Consider the following 23,444-nt stretch of genomic DNA (forward strand, 5'->3'; position numbering starts at 1 on the left):
GTGCATGATATATTGCAACAGGGTGTGGCTATATGATTTTAGTCTTCACTTCCTAGGTTAGAGAAGAACTTTCTGTTGTTCTGTAGCACTAATTATAAGATACTTTTTTGTTAAAGTGCTTTAAGGGATTCAGTGACTCTAGGGACATGGGTTTTGTTTACATTGGTTATATTCAAAAGGTGAATTCTGTTTAGAGATAATATTCTGATCCACATCCAAACTGTTCGAAAGTTTGTGTACTTTCAGAGGAGGAGTCTTGATTCTTGCCCCCCTCTAATTCTATTGCACTTTTAACTGCTTTTCTGTCTCCATTGGGAATTCCAGCCATACTGTGGAGGCAATAGTAAGAGCTGATTTAAGGATGTTTAATAGCTAGAGTTGCCAATTTTGGCTGGATGTATTCCTGGAGATTTCATCACATGACAATCTTTAATTAAAGATTAATCTGTAATTCCTGAAGACTCCAGGAATCCTGTAGGGTTGGCAACCCTATTAATAGCAAATGCAAGAGTTGAATACTTAGCAGAGATGAAAAGCTATTCTACTGCATCACCGAGGGGCTGAGGACAAAGAATTAACTGAACACTGACCCATCTGTAGCTACAAAGACCAACACAGAATATGCAATTGCACTGAAAAAATCAGCAGAACTGCTAAGTAGCCATTAATATTGTTACCAAATGTTACATTTAGAAGTAGAGGACATCCTATAAATAGGACTGTAGGCAGTTGTATAGGTGTCTTAAGAGAAGAATTCTCACTTGTGAATTTGGTATCATGCAGGATGAAATGTTAATGAACCAGCTGTTGGAAAATATTTCACTTCTACTTAGACAGAAATGACTGTTGGCAGACCTGAAGCTTATCCTGTGGATGGCAATGATTCTGACATAAAGCCCTGCCAAATTAACTAGTTACTTTCTATGTGAGATTTGGGATAGCCTATCAATCCAAGGTGACATATATTGGAGGGGAAGAGAACCAAGGTCTGACTTTATGCACACACTGCTCATGAGGGCCACATCATCATGCCTCTCAATAAAAGAAGGATCTGCCAAGATTAGTGGTGTCCAGCAGTGGACCACCATGTGGAGCAAAAAACACTATTGCTAACCTCCTTCCATGAGTGATAAAATGAGTGTGTCCACTTTTCTGAGTAAGAGAATAAAAACTGAGGCACTTGCCTCCACAATAGTTCTATTGTAGATGTGTTATGTATCTATGTGATGCTTGCCGATGGCCATATATGGAATATGTCATGCATTTAACTCCGCAATTCAAGCACCACCTATAAAGGTCCCTAGCATAGAGTAACAAGAGGATGCTGCTGCATGAACCTCCATTTTAGAGAAAAGACAGTAATTGAAGCAGCATCTAAATGGATAAAAAAGGACTACAAGTGTCTAGGAGATGGATCTGCCTAAATTTCAGTGAGTCTTCACATTTACAGTATCTCATCAATGGGCAGCAGTGGCAAGGATTATGGATATGTGGTTTCTTTAGCACTAATACTAGTCTCTTCTGTTGGCATCTTTAACATGGTGGCCACCGCCCAAGCACCCTCTTGTGGCCAGGAGTGCCGCTACAGTGTCTGCCTCAGTTTTCCCTTCTTCAGGGCTCCTTAAATAGAACTGCCTGCAGTTTTGCTCATCCACTCACAGCCCTTCTTGGGTGTGGAGTTTTGTATTAATAATAATTAAAAAAAAATCTTCAACCCAGTCTTAAACTGGGCAAAGCCCCCAAAGCACTGTCTCTTTCTGCTGTCTAAGCAGCTGGAGAAGGTCCAAAGCCCGGCCTGCCTTCTCCAAAGGATAAACACACCTTCCATCTGGGTCTTCTTAACCAGCCCCAGTCCCTTATTCAGAGACCCTCTCTTCCTGCATCTTTACTGCACAGTTCCTTGTAGCTCTGTCTTCAATGCGCTCCCTCTGACTGCTATAGCCCAGGTGCAGCCCTGTCCCCTTAACTGGCTCGACTGTGAGCACCTGCTCTAGAACAGGGGAGCTGGATCTGTTTTTAATTACAAGGCCCAGCCATCCTGTGACACCATCCCAGTTGGATGTCTTTATTTCATAGAGGCGTGTTTTGTATCTGAGTGAAAGATGTAAGGGTGGAAGGAGTGGTTATATGTGTGATGGGTCCAGTCACAGAGACCCCCTTGGGACTGCCACCTGATGTGCTGAAATTACCTCTGAGCCCGTTTTCCCTGCCAGCTTGGGACTCCAGAACCCTGCCTTGTTGAGCGAGACGTGTTAGACTGCTACAACACAGACTCAGGGTCTGGGCCATGCCCCCAAAGCTACAGACCTTAACCAAAAACAGCCCAGCAGGTTACCTCTCCGGCACCCAGACACCCAGTTCCCAATGGGATCCAAACCCCAAATACATCCGTTTTACTCTGTATAAGACTTATACAGGGTAAATTCATAAATTGCCCACTCTCTATAACAGTGATAGAGAGGTATGCACAGCTGTTTGCTCCCCCCAGGCATTAATCACTTATTCTGGGTTTATTAATAAACAGAAGTGATTTTATTAAGTATAAAAGTAGGATTTAAATGGTTTCAAGTAATAACAGAACAAAGTAAGTCACAAAGCAAAATAAAACAAAACACGCAAGTCTAAGCCTAGAATCATAGAATTTTAGGGTTGGAAGAGACCTCAGGAGGTCATCTAGACCAATCCCCTGACCAACATCAACTAAATTAGCCAACCTCTGGCTCCGGAGCCATATGCGGCTCTTCAGAAGTTAATATGCGGCTCCTTGTATAGGCACCAACTCCTGGGCTGGAGCTACAGGTGCCAACTTTCCAATGTGCCGGGGGCTGCTCACTGCTCAACCTCTGGCTCTACCACAGGCCCTGCTGCCCCCACTCCACTCCACCCCTTTCTGCCCCGTCCCCTCAGCCTGCCATGCCCTCATTCCTCTCCCCTTCCCCCCCAGAGCCTCCTGCACGCCACAAAACAGCTGATCAGGAGGTGCGGGGAAGGAGGCGGAGTCGCAGATCGGCGGGGCTGCCAGTGGGCGGGAGGTGCTGGGAGTGGGGGGGGGCAGAGCAGATGGGGGGCTGCTGACGTATTACTGTGGCTCTTTGGCAATGTACATTGGTAAATTCTGGCTCCTTCTCAGGCTCAGGTTGGCCACCCCTGAACTAAATCATCCCAACCAGGGCTTTGTCAAGCCAGGCCTTAAAAACCTGTAAGGATGGAGTTTCTACCACCTCCCTACGTAAACCATTCCAGTGCTTCACCACCCTCCTAGTGAAATAGTGTTTCCTAATATCCAACCTAGACCTCCCTCACCGCAGCTTGAGACCATTGCTTCTTGTTCTGTCAGCTGCCACCACTGAGAACAGCTTAGCCCCATCCTTTTTGGAACCCCCCTTCAGGTAGTTGAAGGCTGCTATCAAATCCCCCCTCACTCTTCTCTTCTGCAGACTAAATAACCCCAGTTCCCTCCGCCTCTCCTTGTAAGTCTTGTGCCCCAGCCCCCTAATCATTTTCATTGCCCTCTGCTGGACTCTCTCCAATTTGTCCACATCCCTTCTGTAGTGGTGGGACCAAAACTGGACACAATACTCCAGGTATGGCCTCACCAGTACCAAATAGAAGGGAATAATCACTTCTCTCGGTCTGCTGGCATGCTCCTATTAATATAGCCCAATATGCTGGTGGCCTTCTTGGCAATGAGGGCACACACTAGCTGACTCATATCCAGCTTCTCGTTCACTGTAATCCCCACATCCTTTTCTGCAGAACTGCTGCTTAGCCAGTCAGTCCCCAACCTGTAGTGGTGCATGGGATTCTTCCTTCCTAAGTGCAGGACTCTGCACTTGTCCTTGTTGAACCTCATCAGATTTCTTTTGGCCCAATCCTCCAATTTGTCTCGGTCACTCTGGACCCTATCCCTACCCTCCTGCTTATCTACCTCTCCCCCCATCTTAGTGTCATCTGCGAACTTGCTGAGGGTGCAGTTCATCCCATCATCCAGATCATTGATAATGATGTTGAACAAAACCAGCCCCACGACCGGCCCCTGGGGTACTCCGCTTGATACTGTCTGCTAACTAGACATCGAGCCGTTGATCACTACCCGTTGAGCCCGACAATCTAGCCAACTTTCTGTCCACCTTATAGTCCATTCATCCAATTCATGCTTCTTTAACTTGCTGGCAAGAATACAGTGGGAGACCATATCAAAAGCTTTGCTAAAGTCATGATAGATCACATCCACTGCTTTCCCCATATACATTAAGAAACTGATTACAGGTAATAGCTCACTCTCAGAGATGTTCCAATACGCTTCTTTTACAGACTAGACTTCTTCCTAATCTGGGTCCTATTCTTTCCCCTGGTATAGTCCTTGTTAGTTCCAGCATCATACTCACATCTTAGGTGGAAAGAAGGGGTTTTCTCATGACTGACAGCCGCCTTTGTCCTGCTCCACCCCCTTTTATAGCTTTGGCACAAGATGGGAATCCTTTGTCTCTCTGGGTCCCCATCCCTCCTTCTAAATGGAAAAGTACCAGATTTAAGATGGATTTCATTATCAGGTGACATGGTCACATATCACTGTAAGACCCAAGTCTCTATTCCTGATGGGCTGGCCCACACGTACACAGGAAGGCTTTCAAGTAACTAAGGCCATTTATAACTGATTGTTTCTGAAGCACCCTTCATGGCCTCCACTTAATATGTTTACATCAGTGATACAAATTTATATCTTATTTTCCTAACTTCAGACATAGAAATAATACATGCAAACAAATAAGATGAAAACACTCAGTAGATTATAAGCTTTGTAATGATACCTTACAAGACACCTTTTGCATAAAGCATATTCCAGTTACATCATACTCACATTCATAAGCATATTTTCATAAAGCATATGGAGTGCAACGTCACATGATCTTAGATTCCACCAATCCAAAAACTTCCTGAAGAGTGCAGGATCTAGCACAGTGAAGGTTGTTCTCTCTCTGTCAGATTGCTTGGGTTTTTTTGGTGTGGGAGAGGGAGATGGGCAGGGGAAAGGGGGAGAAGGTGCTATACAACAGCTTGTGCTTCCCTGGGCCTGTTTGGTTGTTTCATACCATGACTGGCACCAAGACACAGTAGAAGGAGGATTGCTTGAGAAAGGGGGAAACAAATCTGACACCTGAGGTTACTAAGAAAGGGGTCTTTGTAGCCTAGCTCTTCACAGCTGCCAAATATTCAGTCACTCTGAGGGAGATATGGCAGGGAGAGGGAAACAACATTGAAAGATTTTTAATATTTGGAGATGGTGGTGTACCAAAAAGATTTTCATCACAGATGAACAGTGTTCCACACTGACATGCTGCCTTGCCTGTCCCCCCTGCTTCACCCCCACCCCCACCCCCACCCCGAGCAGGACACAGACATGGAATAGACTTGGCATCAGCACAACTGTAGGGACAAAATAGTGTCTGGGTATGGTCTCAGTAAATTCGTCTCAAGGGTACATTTTTCAAAAAATGATGCCCATGTTGCATGTGTAGAATATCCTGTAACAAAGCTGGAAGCACAAGCAAGTAACACTTGAATGTTCTTTATCTGGGTTGAAGTGAACTGTGGTGCAAAGAGATAACAAAGAAACAGGACTGGACGGGCAGGAAGGAGAAATTGATGAGGATGCTGAGGGAGAACATGCCGGGGCCGGGGGAAGGGAAGAGGGCGGAGTATTGAACAGGAGAGGGGGAGGCAGAAGAAAGAAGGAATATGGAGGAAGAAAAAGGCAAATGGTGGGGATGAGGAATGGAAGGATAAACTGAAGCAAGAGGCCAGTTGAGATAAGGAAGTTTTTTGGAGTAAAAGAAGTGATGAAAAGAATTTTTTCAAAGAGGAAAAATCCACAGAAAAGTAAAGAGTGGAGGAGAGAAACAAGAAGGTGAAAAAGACTGAAGAAAAGATACACAGTAGAAGGAAAGAAATGAAAGCAAAATGGAAATGAGATGAAAGAACAAACGAAGGAAGCCAGTACATTCATACATTTTGATTTTATAAAAACGTAGATCTAGAAACATGATAAAATGGGGTTTTTTCTCTATTTGGTTTTGTATACAGAGAGACACATACTAAATACTGGGACAGCCATACACTTCCATTGTATTGCAAATGTGAAATTATACTCCTGGGCTTTTCCTTTGAGACACACACAAGCAAATCTGGGGAAGGGGCGAGGAAGTTTTACGACTATATGGGCCCATATCCACCAAATCTTTCCCTTGTGTTGTGTGCGTGAAATTTCACAGTTATTCTTCCATAATCAAGAGGTTTTTATAATACATGAACAAAAGCCAGTGTGTTTGGTAAGTATTTCAGTAAATGCTGAGGAAAGAGATGGTAATATTTATTAGACAACTCCTACCAGGTACATTACAGATCAAGGCCATCATATTTCTTACCATGTTTTAACACTTTCATTTGGATTTACGCTCCTTGGAGGAGGATAAGAATTTCTTGGATGGCTGAGAGGCTGAGTGTTTTATGTCTGTGTTTTTTCTTGTTTCTTTTAGGGAGCTCTTGCTGTCTGTGGCTCTTGGCCAGGTTTTGTCCCTTCTTATCTGTGGCATTGGCCTGACCAGCAAGTATTTGTCAGAGGATTTCCATGCCAACACTCCTGTTTTTCAGAGCTTCCTCAATTACATCCTCCTGTTTTTGGTCTACACCACTACACTAGCTGTCAGACAAGGTAAGTACCATTCTTTGGAAGGGAAGTAGCTTCTGTAAGCTATTTTGTAGAATCTAGTCCAGTGATCCCCAAACTTTTTACTTATCCCACCCCCCTGTCCCGCTCCCTGGAGCCGGGCCCAGGAGCAGGGCCACAGCTCTGGGAGGGAGGGACACAGACAGGGGTAAGGGGGCCAAGGCTAGGGCCAGAGGTGGGGGTGGGAGCGGAGCCTCCCCCTGGGGGGTTGGTGCCAGCCTCTGGTGCCCCGGCGGCTAGGGCCAGGAGCGGAGCTGCGTGGTGCTCCCTCCCTGCCCCCCCATAGGGGCTGGCCCAGGCCCCAGCCATGCCCCACTGAACATTCCTCCACACCCTTCTAGGGGGGCGCACCCCACAGGTTGGGGACCTCTGATCTAGTCACTGTGCACAACATTTTCCAAAGCACTCAAATCCTGTTTTTTAAAAGCATCTAACTCACTCAGGAGCCTAAGTTCCATTGCCTTTCATTCAATTTGACTTAGGCCCAGATTTTTTAAAAGGTATTTAGGCACTGCCGTGCTTAGCGTTGCAACACCTAAATGATTTAGGAGCCCAAAGCTATTTTCATAAATCCTTTTTTAAAATGAGCTTTGGGCTCCTAAAAATGGAACTTAGACTCTTGAATGGCTAAAGTGTAAAATTTCCAAAAGCATCTAATGACATTCTTATTCTATGTATATCAACTGATCCTTTTTTCCACAACACATTAAAAATTATATACTTTCTGGATGAAAGGGAAAAAAACTTTCATTAGAAAGGACTATTTTAATAAATAACAAATACAGTAGTGTTGTGTGAAAGAAAAATCTGTATCCTTTCTGCCTGATTATTTCCATGTGAACATTCTTCCTGTTCCTTTGTTCCTGTTTCCTATACTTCATTTAGGTCTAGATTGCAAGTTGGAAAGTTTTGGAGTGTTCTAAAACTTGGTATCTATTAAAAATGTTCAGAACTGGTGAATGCTTATCTCTGAGAATGTCAATCCTTAGGAATTCTCTCCAGGAAGTTGCTGCTCAGCCTTTCTTTGCCTTCCTAGTTCAGTTTGGGTTGGGGAAACATTATCAAAGGCTCTCTGGAAAACCGTGGTTAAACTGTTGTGCTGGAAAGTGCAAGTGTAGATCTTGCACAACTGTTACCAAACAGTTTACAGAATTGTTATAGCCTAAAAGTCTCATTTTCAAAAGTAACTCGGGACTTAGGCTCCTAAGTGAGTAAGGACTTTCAATGAGATTTGGGCTCTCAAGGCACTTAAGTGTTTTTGAAAATGTTACCAAATACTGCAGAGACAAGGTGGGCGACGTAATATCTTTTTTATTTTAAATGTTGCCTATGTTGGGACATATCCTGTGATGCCATTCCACATTTAGATTTAGAACACTATTATCGTATCTATCATACACTGAGTTTTGAAACTGTTTAAAACTTTCTATGAAGAGCAATACGTAATTCCCCAGAAGATCCTAACACAATTTGAAAATAATGTGCCAAAAATGTATGGTTTTGCCTGAGGTATGAAAGTTTGGTAATTGGCCCATGCACAGATGGACAGGTATCTAGTATAAAATGAAAGAAAGAAGGATTAACTTTGTGGATTAGACTGTTGGTACACAAACCAACACTTAATGCACCATGACCAGGAACGATCATCCAGTAGGAGACTGTCCCTGCCCTGCAGGGCTAACAGGCTGAGTAAACAAGATAGACAAAGGCTGGGAGAATGCAAAATGGGGATGCTAATATTGCCTGATGAGCAACTGAGGCACAGAAAGATTAAGTTACTTGCCCAAGGTAATACTGGAAATCTGTAGCAGAGCTGGGGAGTTAAGCGAAACCTTGCAAGTCCTGATGTAGTGGGATTTGAATGCATCCTCATTTCCTTCACTTAGCAGTGTTTGGTGGCAGTGGGAAGAGCCTTCATGAAGTAAGTTGGGAGTGGGTAGGACTTGGTGCCATATGCACAATTATTCTAGACGAGAGGGCATAGGTGTTGAGGTAGCATGACCCAGAGGGACAGTGGTCATGGAAGGTGTTTAAATTAGGCTGCTATTTAAAGTTGGTCCAGAGAAGAATGATGGCAAGAGTTGGAGGGCACCCACTGAATAGCCTGGAGCAGAGGCTACCAGGAAGGAATGTCTGGAATTGGCAGGATGCCCAGAAAAATCCTGGACAAGGAATGGACAGAGAAGAAGGGAAAGCGGTAATCCAAGCACATTCCATAAAATTCCTACAGAGCACTACAGCAGCACATGGCCATTTCATTTATTGCCCATTTAATACTGCCATGTGACAAAACCCTGTTGGATTGGGATTCACTTACTCAGCAGATGGGTCTAATAAATATCTATTAAGGCAAAACACTCAGCAAGTAGTGATCAATTACTTACAAGTGGGAAGCTCATTAGGACAAACTCATCACAGTCACCTTCCGCACTGGACAGTACAGCTTCAACCTCCCTTTGTTACACAAGCTGAAATAAGTTTTTGTTATCTTTTTTTAGACATATGAATTAGTGTCTCATTCCCATGTTAACTCTCCTTCCTGACCAGTACAGATATAGTGTTAGTTCAATCCAGTCTTTTCTAGCTTTTTTCAGTTAGTTTCTTTTCTTCTCACATACTCTGCAATTTCTTACACATACATAGTTCTACTTATACTTATGCTGTTAAACATTATCAGAACAGACTCTTAAAATCCACAGCAGGCTTCTGTCAGGCCTAAATATGGCTTTGCTCCCAACAATCCCCACATTGGGTTTTTTGCTTGTGTATTTATTTCAATTCTTTATTTGTGTGTTAGACTAGAACAGTTTTTCTAGCAGCTCTAATTGTTTGGCATCATTACCAGATGAAAACCACATAGTAATTGTATTAGTTTTGTACAGACTGATTCAATTCCAAGTGCCGGGCACATCAGAAAACTTCTTTCTAGCTTAGCTTCTTCTATTTCATATGCAAAATTTAAGATTTCTTAAATGACCCCATCTTTCTCTTTCAGAAAACAAACCATGAAAACATTTGTAAAAGTCAAAAATAACATCATCCCTATTTTTTTTTTTTTTTTGCTTTCTGAATGGATTGGGAGGAATATATAGGCATATATAGAGGCATTCACTTGAGAAACTAAACAGAATTTCACTGAGGAACTGCAACACTTGCTTCCAGTAACTTCTTTGGGGGCATCCTTAACTGCCCTGCGTGGGACTCCCCTTTCTTTACTGAACTCTTCCAAATCTAGATTTGTCCTGAATCCCGTGTGGACTGGCCTTCTCTGACTGTCCACCATCTTTCCAGTAAAGGGGAAAATTCCCCCCTGCCATATTGAATAGCCCACTTCTATCTCCAGTCTTGCTAGCACCTGTGTTCACTTCCTTCCCTCCACCCACCCCCATCTTTCCAGATCAGCCTTCCTGTTCCCTCTTACCTCTTAGAGTGGCACGGCTAGTTTAGCCACAATAAATAGCTCCACTGTATTGCTTATTTTAACTTTGTGTAAAATACTCAGGGCTAGATCCTCACCTTGTGTAAATCAGCATAGCTATATTGAAGACAATGGAGCTACACCAACTTATTCCAGCTGAAAATCTGTCCCTGCTACTACACAGTAAAACAACACCATAAATGTGGCCTCATGCTCCATGGCCCTACGTTTTCACAACAGCAGTTAGCATGAACAGTTAGAATTGTGCTTTCTAGCATGCTAGATATCTGCATCGATCTAGAAAGAGGAAAAATACTGATTTTCTGTAGAAGGAAAAGGCATGAGCTCCTCCACTCTCCTTCTGGACATGTTTAAGGATCTAGCTGTCTGTCAGTCTTAGGTTTTTATAGGATGTCCAACACCTTCATATCTGGGTACCAAATGCAGTATTTCAAATTTGCTTAAAGTATAATCTATCTGAGACAGTTCTTTCCATAACTGGGTATGGCTGCTCAGGCTTGGAGATCCTCCCAACCAAGGAATTCCCTATCTATTCTTAAAACTTCTTATGGGCCTGTCATAAATATAAAGGAAAGGGTAACCGCCTTTCTGTATACAGTGCTATAAAATCCCTCCTGGCCAGAGGCAAAATCCTTTCACCTGTAAAGGGTTAAGAAGCTAAGGTAACCCCGCTGGCACCTGACCCAACATGGCCAATGAGGGGACAAGATTCTTTCAAATCTGGAGCGGGGGACGACAAAGGGTTTGGGCTGTCTGTGCAATGCTTTTGCCGGGAACAGATCAGGAATGCAAGCCTTCCAACTCCTGTAAAGTTAGTAAGTAATCTAGCTAAAAAATGCGTTAGATTTTCTTTTGTTTAATGGCTTGTAAAATAAGCTGTGCTGGAGGGAATGTGTATTCCTGTTTTTGTGTCTTTTTATAACTTAAGGTTTTGCCTAGAGGGATTCTCTATGTTTGGAATCATAGAATCATAGAATATCAGGGTTGGAAGGGACCTCAGGGGGTCATCTAGTCCAACCCTCTGCTCAAAGCAGGACCAATCCCCAACTAAATCATCCCAGCCAGGGCTTTGTCAAGCCTGACCTTAAAAATATCTAAGGAAGGAGATTCCACCACCTCCCTAGGTAACGCATTCCAGTGTTTCACCACCCTCCTAGTGAAAAGTTTTTCCTAATATCCAACCTAAACCTCCCCCACTGCAACTTGAGACCATTACTCCTTGTTCTGTCATCAGCTATCACTGAGAACGGTCTAGAGCCATCCTCTTTTGAACCCCCTTTCAGGTAGTTGAAAGCAGCTATCAAATCCCCCCTCATTCTTCTCTTCCGCAGACTAAACAATCCCAGTTCCCTCAGCCTCTCCTCGTAAGTCATGTGTTCCAGTCCCCTAATAATTTTTGTTGCCCTCCGCTGGACTCTTTCCAATTTTTCCACATCCTTCTTGTAGTGTGGGGCCCAAAACTGGACACAGTACTCCAGATTATCTGTAAGGTATTTACAGGGAATCTGATTACCCTGTAAGGTATTTACCATCCTGATTTTACAGAGGTGAGTCTTTTACCTTTTCTTTAATTAAAATTCTTCTTTTAAGAACCTGATTGATTTTTCATTGTTCTTAAGATCCAAGGGTTTGGGTCTGTGTTCACCTGTACAAATTGGTGAGGATTCTTATCAAGCCTTCCCCAGGAAAGGGGGTGTAGGGCTTGGGGGGATATTTTGGGGGAAGACATCTCCAAGTGGGCTCTTTCCCTGTTCTTTGTTTAAAATGCTTGGTGGTGGCAGCATAGGGTTCAAGGACAAGGCAAAGTTTGTACCTTGGGGAAGTTTTTAACCTAAATTGGTAGAAATAAGCTTAGGGGGGTTTTCATGCAGGTCCCCACATCTGTACCCTAGAGTTCAGAGTGGGGAAGGAACCTTGATAGGGCCTTATCCTACAAAATGCTGAATACTCAGGCCCCAGTCCAGCAAAGCACTTTAAGCATCTATTTAACTTTGACTATGTGAATAGACGCATGGCTACAACTCCTATAAGACAACACCATGATATGGAAAGGCAGTTTATTTTTTTGTTGAAATGCTTTGAAACAAAATAATTTGGATCAGTTTGACAAAATGAAATATTCTGATTTGGATCAGTGTCCCAAAATGAAATATTTGATTTTGATTTTTCTATCAGGAAAATCAAATATTTTCAGTAAAATCAAGATTTTCCTATGCAAAATTTCAATTCTGAAGAAACTGTATTTTCCATCAGAATGACATTCTGATAGGAAAATTCTTGACTATCTCAATTATTTTGTTCGCTTAGGAATCTTTTTTTCACAAAATCATACAAGTCAGCCTTCCATTTTCCACAAGAGACCAACTTTAAGCTTATTAGTTATTTAGAATGCACACACACTACAGCTAACATTAGCATACCCTTACTGAAGTTACAGTATTGAAGTATTAAGTTCTAAATTTTTCCTTTCAATTTCTTTGTGTGCATGTAGCTAAATCAATGTTATAACAATAAATGTTGTTAATGCAATATCATAAAATGACTGAATATCATTATGTATAATCTAACTGATTTTTCCAAAACTGTGATAAATATTAATGAAATCTACAGCATGTAGCACTTCCTTCCTGGGTAACTTGCTGTCATGCCCATTTTTATTTTGTTCACTGTTGTGCCAAAACCTATTTTTTGTCCTCTGTGTCGAGGAAAAAGATTGTACCTCATCTTATCACAGCTCTGCCTCCTAATCTGCAAAGGAATCTGCTTAGAAGGATCCTGTCATGACACTTGTGGATACTCATTTGTGTTCGAGGTGACTACACAATGAGGACAAGAGAGAGACGTAATCATCCTTCTGTCAGTGAAGTGGAGCGATGGAAAAGAAACCTGGGGAGATCAGCTTTAGCACCTGAAAAAGCAATAAATGGGAAACTGTGCATAGTGGCCCAAGAGGTGTTAATTGTCAGCAGTCAACAATGTGGTGGAGGCATCAGCAGCTTGTAGGCAAAAATGAATCCTTTCTAAAAGCCACCAAGTATGTTATAAGTGAATATAACACATATAATAACACTGTAAAATAATTAAGGGATGAGAGAATAGTAGGTATCTATTTTGAACAGAAAGGAAAAAAAATCAATCTCAGGGGCCCAGATTCTGCCTTTACTCATACTGAGTAGCGCCTTACTCTGTGATGATTTAAATAAGACAACTTGCTCAGTATGTCCTGTGTAGCATGCATAGGGGTGGAAAAATCAGGGCAATAACTTGCTGGGTTGTCTGAATGTATATAAACCTGGATGAATCCTCCTTCTACAGCACTAAGTGATGAGGTCATGCCAAACGTCAATGGAAATATAATTCTTCCTAGAGGCACTATAATGTCTTAGATTTGGCATATAACCAGATTTGACCTGTGCCATGGAAGATGAGTTTTAGCCTCCTGTGAGACTGTTAGCAGCTGAAGTCATGCCACATGTTATTGGAAGGTTTATTTTATATCGATTTCCTTCTTGGATTTGACCTATAACCTCAGTGTCTTAATATGTGCATTCCTAATTTATCTGCTACTCATATGGGTTCTTCTACAGTGTGTTTGAATGAAAAGACAACCTTTACAGGAGTTGCTCTGTTTCACTGTACTGTACATCTGCCCTTTGGTGAGCAGTCAAAACAACTATGTCTTCTATTGGTCAATTTTATTCTAGTAGTAAAACTGCATTTATCTTTTAATTTCTTAAGGGCCAGATCCTATAGCTTGGATTGCATAGGCTACCCCACTAGATATCCAAGGAGCTTTCCCCACAGTTGGCACCTCTGTGTTTGGGTCACACATAATAATGTGGCTGGGACATGCAGGAACATTATCAATAAAATGTGGTTTTGTCTAAATAGGCTGTTTTTGTCAAAGCCAGAACATTTTGTGGAGGCATATTGATTTGGCTAAAGTTTTCAGTGGGAAGGTTTCTGCAGTCCAGGACTTTCTAGTCACTTCTGACGGGAAAGAGTGAGAGATCCAAGTTGAAGAAGTCTGGTTTTCAGTTTGGAAACAAATGTTTCAATGCACGTTGGTTTTGCACAAAATATTCAAAAGGTTTTGATTTGATTCCAGTGCAGAATGCAAACAAATTACAAAACAGGAGAGTGGGTTTGTTTGGGGGGGCGGGAACCTGGATTTGTGCTGGAAATGGCCCACCTTGATTATCATACACATTGTAAGGAGAGTGATCACTTTAGATAAGCTATTACCAGCAGGAGTGTAGGGTGGGGGGAGAGAAAACCTTTTGTAGTGATAAACACCCATTTTTTCATGGTTTGTGTGTATAAAAACATCTTCTGTATTTTCCACAGTATGCATCCGATGAAGTGAGCTGTAGCTCACGAAAGCTTATGCTCAAATAAATTGGTTAGTCTCTAAGGTGCCACAAGTACTCCTTTTCTTTTTGCAAAAACCTCAACAGTTATTACAAAATGGAGTTTTGGTCCTCCAAACAACTCTACTTATGAGAGCAGCAGTATTGACCTCCCTGTGGGGGCAGGGTGAGCTTGGGGCCATGACCCAGACCTCACACGGGCCAACAGACGTCCTAAAGGTTAGCAGAGCTCCCACAGAAGCAAGCACTGCCCTCGAGGCCCAGGATTCTTTCTGGAGCTCCCACTGCAGAGGGTCCCTTCCACCTACCCCAACGCAAGGCTAGGTGCTTAAAATCACAGCCTAACCCTGTATTTTGAAAAATAAACAGCCAATGCACGCATTACCACTTGGGATCAGCACCAAAATGGCATTTTAGCATTTGGAATTCTCATAACAATATTTCATGTTGCCCCTACTGTGTGTTACTTTGTAGCTATCAGTGGATAGTGCACTTCCTGTAACTTCATTAGTCTTTCAACCATGAATGCCAAATTGTATTGGATACATTTATTCAGTATGCCAGTTGGTAGTCTGTGACTGGTTTTGTTCAACATCTTTATCAATGATCTGGATGATGGGATGAATTGCACCCTCAGCAAGTTCACAGATGACACTAAGATGTGGGGAGAGGTAGATATGCTGGAGGGTAGGGATAGAGTCCAGAGTGATGCAGACAAATGGGAGGATTGGGCCAAAAGAAATCTGATGAGGTTCAACAAGGACAAGTGCAGAGTCCTGCACTTAGGAAGGAGGAATCCCATGCACCGCTACAGGTTGGGGACTGACTGGCTAAGCAGCAGTTCTGCAGAAAAGGACCTGGGGATTATAGTGGAGGAGAAGCTGGATATGAGTCAGCAGTGTGCCCTCGTTGCCAAGAAGGCCTCTGGCATATTGAGCTGTATTAGCAGGCGCATTGCCAGCAGATCGAGGGAAGTGATTATTCCCCTCTGTTAGGCACTGATGAGGCCACACCTGGAGTATTGCGTCCAGTTTTGATCCCCCCACTACAGAAAGGATGTGGACAAATTGGAGAGAGTCCAGTGGAAGGCAACGAAAATGATTAGGGGGCTGGGGCACATGACTTACAAGGAGAGGCGGAGGGAACTGGGGTTATTTAGTCTGCAGAAGAGAAGAGTGAGGGGGGATTTGATAGCCGCCTTCAACTACCTGAAGGGAGGTTCCAAAGAGGATGGAGCTAAGCTGTTCTCAGTGGTGGCAGATGACAGAACAAGAAACAATGGTCTCAAGTTGCAGTGGGGGAGGTCTAGGTTGGATATTAGGAAACACGATTTCACTAGGAGGGTGGTGAAGCACTGGAATGGTTTACCTAGGGATGTGGTGGAATCTCCGCCCTTAGAGGTATTTAAGGCCCAGCTTGACAAAGCCTTGGCTGGGATGATTTAGTTGGTGTTGGTCCTGCTCTGAGCAGGGGATTGGACTAGATGACCTCTTGAGGTCTCTTCCAACTCTAATATTCTGTGATTCTATGAGTCTCTTTGGCTATAAGTTGAAGATCCCTGATCTTATTCAGATAAAATTCAGTTAGTGGATGAGAAATAAAACTGCAATTCTGATTCCTAACAATTTATAGTTTAAAGTTCCATGGATCTTTTTGCCAGGAGTAAGAGTTGTCATTTAGTTTATACTCTTTTGGGAACAAGAACTGTCTTTGTCTGTTTGGAATGCTGTAAGCACTTCTGCAATCTAAACAATAGTAATAACAGATCCAGTTTCCTATCCAATCCAATTTGGATAATTACATTGTGGCTGCTTAAATTTTCCCTGTAGTTTCAATTGAATAAGGTACCTTTTTTTCATTTCCCGCCTTAAGTTGTTGAATAATGTTGCTGTGTGTTGTATAAAAAAATTTCTGGTCCACTCAAGCAGTGGCTGCAGTTCAGTGGTGGATGAAATGATTCCTGTATGTATAATTTGTAAAGGATTGCAGATTCTATTCCTTTGAGGTACTTTTCTAATTACCGTAGAAAATTTCCCTTCCCATAAATGAAAAGATATCTTTTATTAATTTTCTTCACCCACAGAACAGAAAATGATGTGATTTCAATGGAACAAGATTTATTCCACACCATATGTGAGAGGAGCGGGTAAACACATTAGCCCTGACCTTTCTCCTGTTTTATTTTGACTGGTTGTTTTTTTGAGTGTCTTTTCTTTTTGCCTCCTCTCAGTTGAGAGTTTTCTTTTACCCTGAGGGCTTGTCATTTGTCGACTGCCTTTATTCCACCAAGATACACAAACTAGGACTACATAGGCCTCTGCATCCTTTTCACCCACATGAGGGACCAAACATCTCAGGGTTCTAGTCAGTTTTCATCAGGTGCCTTTTGCTCTGCTAGCAGATTTAGTAGATTATAAATATGCGCTTACAGAGAGGAATACTGGCCCTAGACATTAGGCAGAGGTGTTGATGATTTTGAGCTGCTTTACCTACCTTCTTTTTATCACTTTGATTTGAAGATGGTGTCCCCCTGAGTCTTAGCTTACACATACCTGCTGTCTAAATCCATGTCCTGCATCCCATCTTTTAAAAAAAAAAGTGGTTTTTTCCCTTTGATCCTAGAGATGGTGGCACACCATAGCATTTCCATCCTGTTGCATCATATTATTTGAGTAAATCATTGGTGTAACAAACATCATGTGATACAGATAGTAGTAAATATTGAAAGGACTCCTCTTTGATTGTGGTTGCAACAGTTATGTATGAACAGTAATGGTGTGTCTGAATGCTCTGTGCCATGCAATAATGGTACAAATGCTCAAATACCCATGATGATCCCCAAGGAATAGAGCCAAGATCTGACCATGGTGGTGTTTTCCCAGTATCAGTTACGCTTCTTCTGTGGGGTCCTGCATATAGATCACATGGAGACCAGTGCTCTTGTTTCACTTGATCTCTGTCAGGGTGAGTGGAATGCTGCTGAAAGGAGCACGGTCTGATGCAAGGGAGGCTGCAAGGAAGAGTTGAACAAGTGGAGAAGCACTACCAAGGTCCCTCCTTCCATCTCAGCTGTCAGGAAAAGAAGAGGAGTGGGGGGAAAGGACTAACACACCCTCCCACTTGCCTCTGCCATCCAGAGATGTAAGTTAGGAGGAAGAGGGAGATTCTAATGTGTCTGATGGAGTTGCGGAGAACCAAAATAGAATCCTGGCATAACACTGTGCTGTCATGTTTTTGTCCTGATGCTAGTTCAACTTGTGATGACAGTGCTACATCATGGTGCAAACATGATCAGATAGGCCCAGGTTTTCAGCCAACCTGTAAAATGTGCCAGTCTTTGAACTGTGGGCAAAGCTCAATATTTGCACCTGTGACTGCCTGATCGAGGTCACAAATCCTCAGTGACAACCTGGTTGAGGACACACATCCTCAGTGGTTAGACTGAGCCTGCAGTTCACAATGTGGGTGCAGTCCGAATGCTTGTGCCACTAACTACAGGATTTGTGGTCTGTCAAGTTTCCTTCCCCACTCTAAACTCTAGGGTACAGATGTGGGGACCTGCATGAAAACCCCCCTAAGCTTATTTTTACCAGCTTAGGTTAAAACTTCCCCAAGGTACAAATTATTTTACCTTTTGCCCTTGGACTTTATTGCTGCCACCACCAAGCGTCTAACAAATATATAACAGGGAAAGAGCCCTCTTGGAAACGTCTTTCCCCCCAAAATCCTCCCAAACCCTACACCCCCTTTCCTGGGGAAGGCTTGATAAAAATCCTCACCAATTTGCATAGGTGAACACAGACCCAAAACCTTGGATCTTAAGAACAATGAAAAATCAATCAGGTTCTTAAAAGAAGAATTTTAATAGAAGAAAAAGTAAAAGAATCACCTCTGTAAAATCAGGATGGTAAATACCTTACAGGGTAATCAGATTCAAAACACAGAGAATCCCTCTAGGCAAAACCTGAAGTTACAAAAAGACACAAATACAGGAATATACATTCCATTCAGCACAGCTTATTTTATCAGCCATTTAAACAAAACAGAATCTAATGCATATCTAGCTAGATTGCTTACTAAGTTCTAAGACTCCATTCCTTTCTGTTCCTGGCAAAAGCATCACACAGACAGAGAGAACCTTTGTTTCTCCCCCCTCCAGCTTTGAAAGTATCTTGTCTCCTCATTGGTCATTTTGGTCAGGTGCCAGCGAGGTTATCCTAGCTTCTTAACTCTTTACAGGTAAAAGGGTTTTTCCTCTGGCCAGGAGGGGTTTTAAAGGTATTTACCCTTCCCTTTATATTTATGACATGGTCTCAGGCAGGTAGTCACAGATTTTGCAGGTCAAAGAGGCTACACTTTTGAAAATGCTACAAGCCAGATGCTACTCATGTCATTTAAGGCATGTGTGGAAAACACTTGGGTACCCCACTGACAGGTATAGTATAAGGACATGAACAGAATAGAAAATTGTGCTGAGATGATTTTGTGACTCTCTGGGATTTCATTTGAGGATAAAGTGGTTCACTAGCTTTGCAAGACTGCCCTACTCTATCCTACAATAAACTGTTCGTTTTTTAGAGGTGGAGGCTCAATCACAAATATAGTACAACTCCAAACAGTATGTCTCCTTTGCAGTTAAGGGATAACTGTCCTTTATAGCATTAGTGCATGGCTCCATCTCTTTTTCTTCTGCTACATAAACATTTCAAGTGCTGTTGTTTTTACAGCAAGGACCATCTTTTCCTACCCTATTGAGAATAGTTAATGGTTTTGCTAAAATAATGCACCTCTGATTCTATTGCTGTAATCTAAATGCCAGGCCACTGTTGCCTCCCATTTTATCCAGCATCAGTCTTTGCCTGCAATTTATGGAAATCTTTAAATATTCATCAATTCAAGCTGCTAGCAAGCATAGGGCAATGCACATTCCCTGCACGTAGCTTTAGTGTTCATACAGGAGATTTGAAGTGTGGTTACAAGATGATAACTATATTGCCTGAAGGAGATAAGTCCCGTTCTGCCAGAATGGTGCTTTGTATATAATTAGTGTAAAAATTCAGAGGAATAGAGTTTATCTTTGCAATCGTCTTTCTCATTAAAAAAGAATCATAATGAAAGAACAAAGTGGTCCCTGCAGTGAATTGAATTGCCTCCCTATGTTTTCATTAAATCAAAGACTCAGCAGCATCCAGTTTTGTAGAACCCAATTGCAGGCAGTACACAAGACCCGCAGTAGAGCCCCTATGCAGATCATATTTTTTTGTGCGGGCTTGGAAGTAAAATGTGTTTATCTTACATGGGAAACAGCCTACTTGCCTCTTTTCTTCTTCTAATTTCATTGTCTTCTGTTGACAAGATGCTAGTGGTATAAAGAGTACTTGTGGTGCTACTGGGAGTAACTTTGCTTAACGCAAACCAAAGTACTTTACCCTGTTTCACCTAGAAAAAGCATCATAAAAGATCGTATGAACCAATGGAAGAGAAAGCTATGGCAGCTGATAAGGGCTTAGATTTATTTCACAATTTCCCATTCATTGTAATGACACATTTTCTGCCGAGCAATGACACACATGGCAATTTCCTCCTCCTTTAACTGCATTATTATGAACGTAATCTTGTAACAACAGTTATACAATAAATGTATCTTCAGGACAGAAACTCACAAATATTCTGTAAATCAGTGTGTTAAGAGTTTTTCAGTCTTTTTATAGAGACATTCATTTTTCTTCTGTTCTATTTTGGCTCTTCTGTGAGCCATTAAAGCGTGATCCCTTTATGGTCCTGTCACATTTCTGGGTGCCAGTGCTATGACAATAATTAAGCTTTTCATCTTTAAAATGTTTATAAACATTTAAGTGCTCATACTTACAAAATACCTGTGAGTGAAATACAATAACTATTATCCCAATTTTGCCAATGAGACGACTGAAACAGAGAAGCTGAGGCTTCCCCAAAAGCACAGAGGGAGTCAATGTCTGAGCCACAATTAGAACTAGGGAATTCCTTGGGCCTAGCTCTTTGGTCACATCTAGCCTTTCTTGTAGGGCCTGATCACTGCTGTCAAGTGGAGTCCTTCCATTGACTTCAATGGGAGTTGGATCAGACTCAAACAAAAAGGCACTGTGGTTTTATCCAATAGGGTCATTCAAGACAACTGATTTTACCTCATAATTCTGAAGTGATAGTCTGTAGGAAGACCTGTGGTAGGGAGCTGAGGAGGAAAAAGGGTGTTCTCTTGGAGATTTCTCCCAAATTGTTCTGTTGGGTGCATGGCATTGCCCTGTCAAACAGCACATGGGCTGTTTTCACAAACTTCACAGATCCCTTGGGATCCATGCAGATCCTAGTATATATTGATGGGGGGAAGGGGTGAGAAGGGGAGGCTAGGACCTTCAGTGTGGATGCTCTGTGCCAGCCCTGGGTCTCTGGTAGTGTGGCTCCATAATTTTCAAAGCTTCTGCTTCTAGCAGCTACCCCCAAGATCTCTACTGTGGGGGAGGTAGGTTCCCAGCAGCAGAGAAGAGGCCAAAGAAAAGTAATACAACCTCTAGCTGTGTATTATCTTTCCTATCTTTCCAGCCTTAGCATGACAGGGCCAGCAGAAGTACAATGCAAATCCACCTCTCTCCCCAGCCTATCTCTCCCACTGCAGAGATCCACAGACCAGTGGAGAGTCCTCCATGGGGAAGGGAAGAACCAGGTGGGGGCCTCAGCACCCCATGGCAATTCAGGAGAGGGAGAATGTGTGCAAATCTAGGGGAAACAACTGGGTCCTTAGCTTTTCCACACCTAATGCAGGTGACCGTCACTTGTCAGAGATGCATTTTTGGCACTGATTCCAGAAATACAGCAAATAGAGGTTGAAATCAAGCTACAGCAGTACCGTTTTAAAGTTAAATAGGAGATATTATTCAACCTAATGATCTTGGTGAGGTAATAGAATTTTTACAAAATAAAACTGGTGCATGTGTTGGTGATTCTTCATCTAACAAACTGATTATCTGTTTTTAAAGGAGATTTTAAAATCAGAGCCAGACCCTCAGTAGATGTAAATTGGCATAGCTCTACTGACTTACTTAGCCTCTGCTGGTGTCTCTTTAGTGTGTGTAGGATAATGTTGTAACGTGTGTGTTTCTTTTGTTTATTTGTTTTTCATTGGTGTTTGGTTCTTTTTTGCTTGAGTGTCACAGTATGGGTTAGACTGCTCATTCTCCATGGTTTGAGATGACAGAATGTGCAGTGCTGTCATTCTTTGGGGCTAGCTAGAGAGAAAATCTGAGCAAATATAATGAATGGGATGTTCTAAATATTTCCTCCTTTAATATACAGGCCAGACCCTTAGCTGGTATAAATTTGTGTAACTCTGTTTATTTCAATGGATCTACAGTGGTTTACCACAGCTGAGGATCTGGCTCTAGGATGCCTTCCCTTGATGCATAGGTAACTTCAGTAAATAAGTATTAGTAGTATTTATTATTAATTTCTGTTACTGTAGCACCTAGAAACCCCATTAAACATAAGAGTCTATTGTGCTAAGCACTGTGTAAGCACATACTACGAAACAGGTTCTTGCATCAAAGACCTTTTGGGTGAGATCCTCCCCACCCCTTTACACCAGGTAAAAGGACAGGAGTGACATAAAGGGCCCCCAGTTTTGGCTAGGGGAGGATTCACCAAGCAAGGAGGCTCAGTAGGAGACAGCCATAAAGCTGCACTCTGAGGAGCCCTTCACAAGTCCTGGTAAAGGGTATGTTGGGGATGGAGTGCGGGGTGGGAGGAGCACATCAAGGATGGCTGTAGCATGCAGCCCTACTGCGATTCCAGACAGTGCTGCAGCTTTAAGTTAGAGCTGCCTCTCCAGGCTGCCCTAAGAGTCCTGGGAGCTGGTTTAAGTTATGCCAAGGGCCTCTCCGATCCCTGGAGCAGTCGGTGAGCTGAAGGGCACAAAGGTGGCTTGCAATCACAATAGCCTCCCTTTCCCACTGGGATGTGAGTTACACCTTTTCTCCTTGCATCAATTTGTTGTATTTTAATAAATATTTAGTGGGAAGGGGAAAAAAACTATACTATGAGGAGTAATGGTTTTTACCATTACTAATGTAACTGCATTGCTTTTGACAGTTATAGAATACCAAGGACTTACGTGCAGTTTTTGAGAGTGGTACACTTTACCTATCCTAAAGTGATAATTGTTCAGTCTGGGTGAAATCCTCACCTCACTGAAACCTATGGGAGTTTTGCTATTATCTTCAGTGGGGCCAGCTGTGTGTCTGACTGAAAGTAACGAAACAAAAGTGGCATTAGAAAACTTCCTGCCCTACGTTACAGCTGCAGCATCAGACTTGCTAAAATGTCAGTGGTTACTGTGTGCTTCCTTTATGTGACTGGCAATACTTGTGCATGGATATTGACAGGTAGCACGTGATGGGCTGAGATCATCAGCACTCTGAGAAATGCCTACTTTTTTCCCCTTGTATTTGAAATTTTTGAATGCAAATTAAAAAAAATGTAATCTAGTCATGGTTGATTTAGCGTGGATTTTGTATAGCTATGGGTTTGGGTTTTTATTTTTATTTCTAGAAAACAGTGATCTGTACTTATCAGGAGGAGATTTCTCTACAATATGACAGTGAAGTAAGACAAAACTGACACAGAAAAAGAAAATAGCACATACATGATTATTTAAAGGAAAATGACACACCAAAGAAAAATAATGTATGATTGTTTCAAGATAAGAATTCAAGTCAGGCTCTCAGAACAATATCGCCTTCAGCATTCTCAAAGATACACAGATAACCATGGAATGTACTATAGTGTTTTTGCCAATGAAAGATTCTTTTTCTTTCAAAATAGAGATCTCACTTATCAAGTGCTTTCGACATTACAGCATCATGATGCTAACAGTTAG

General features: G+C 42.3%; 1 protein-coding gene across 2 annotated transcripts in view; it reads left to right on the forward strand.

The window, feature by feature from the left end:
• SLC35F1 (solute carrier family 35 member F1) overlaps window positions 1-23,444 on the forward strand; it is a 375,908-nt gene that overhangs the window by 215,706 nt on the left and 136,758 nt on the right. For both annotated transcript variants that reach the window (XM_074948302.1, XM_074948303.1), the window contains exon 2: window positions 6,537-6,712. In XM_074948302.1, coding sequence (XP_074804403.1) covers window positions 6,537-6,712 — 176 coding nt within the window. The remainder of the gene's footprint in view (window positions 1-6,536; window positions 6,713-23,444) is intronic.

This window comes from Natator depressus, chromosome 3 (genome assembly GCF_965152275.1).
Source record: "Natator depressus isolate rNatDep1 chromosome 3, rNatDep2.hap1, whole genome shotgun sequence".
Lineage (NCBI taxonomy): Eukaryota > Metazoa > Chordata > Testudines > Cheloniidae > Natator > Natator depressus.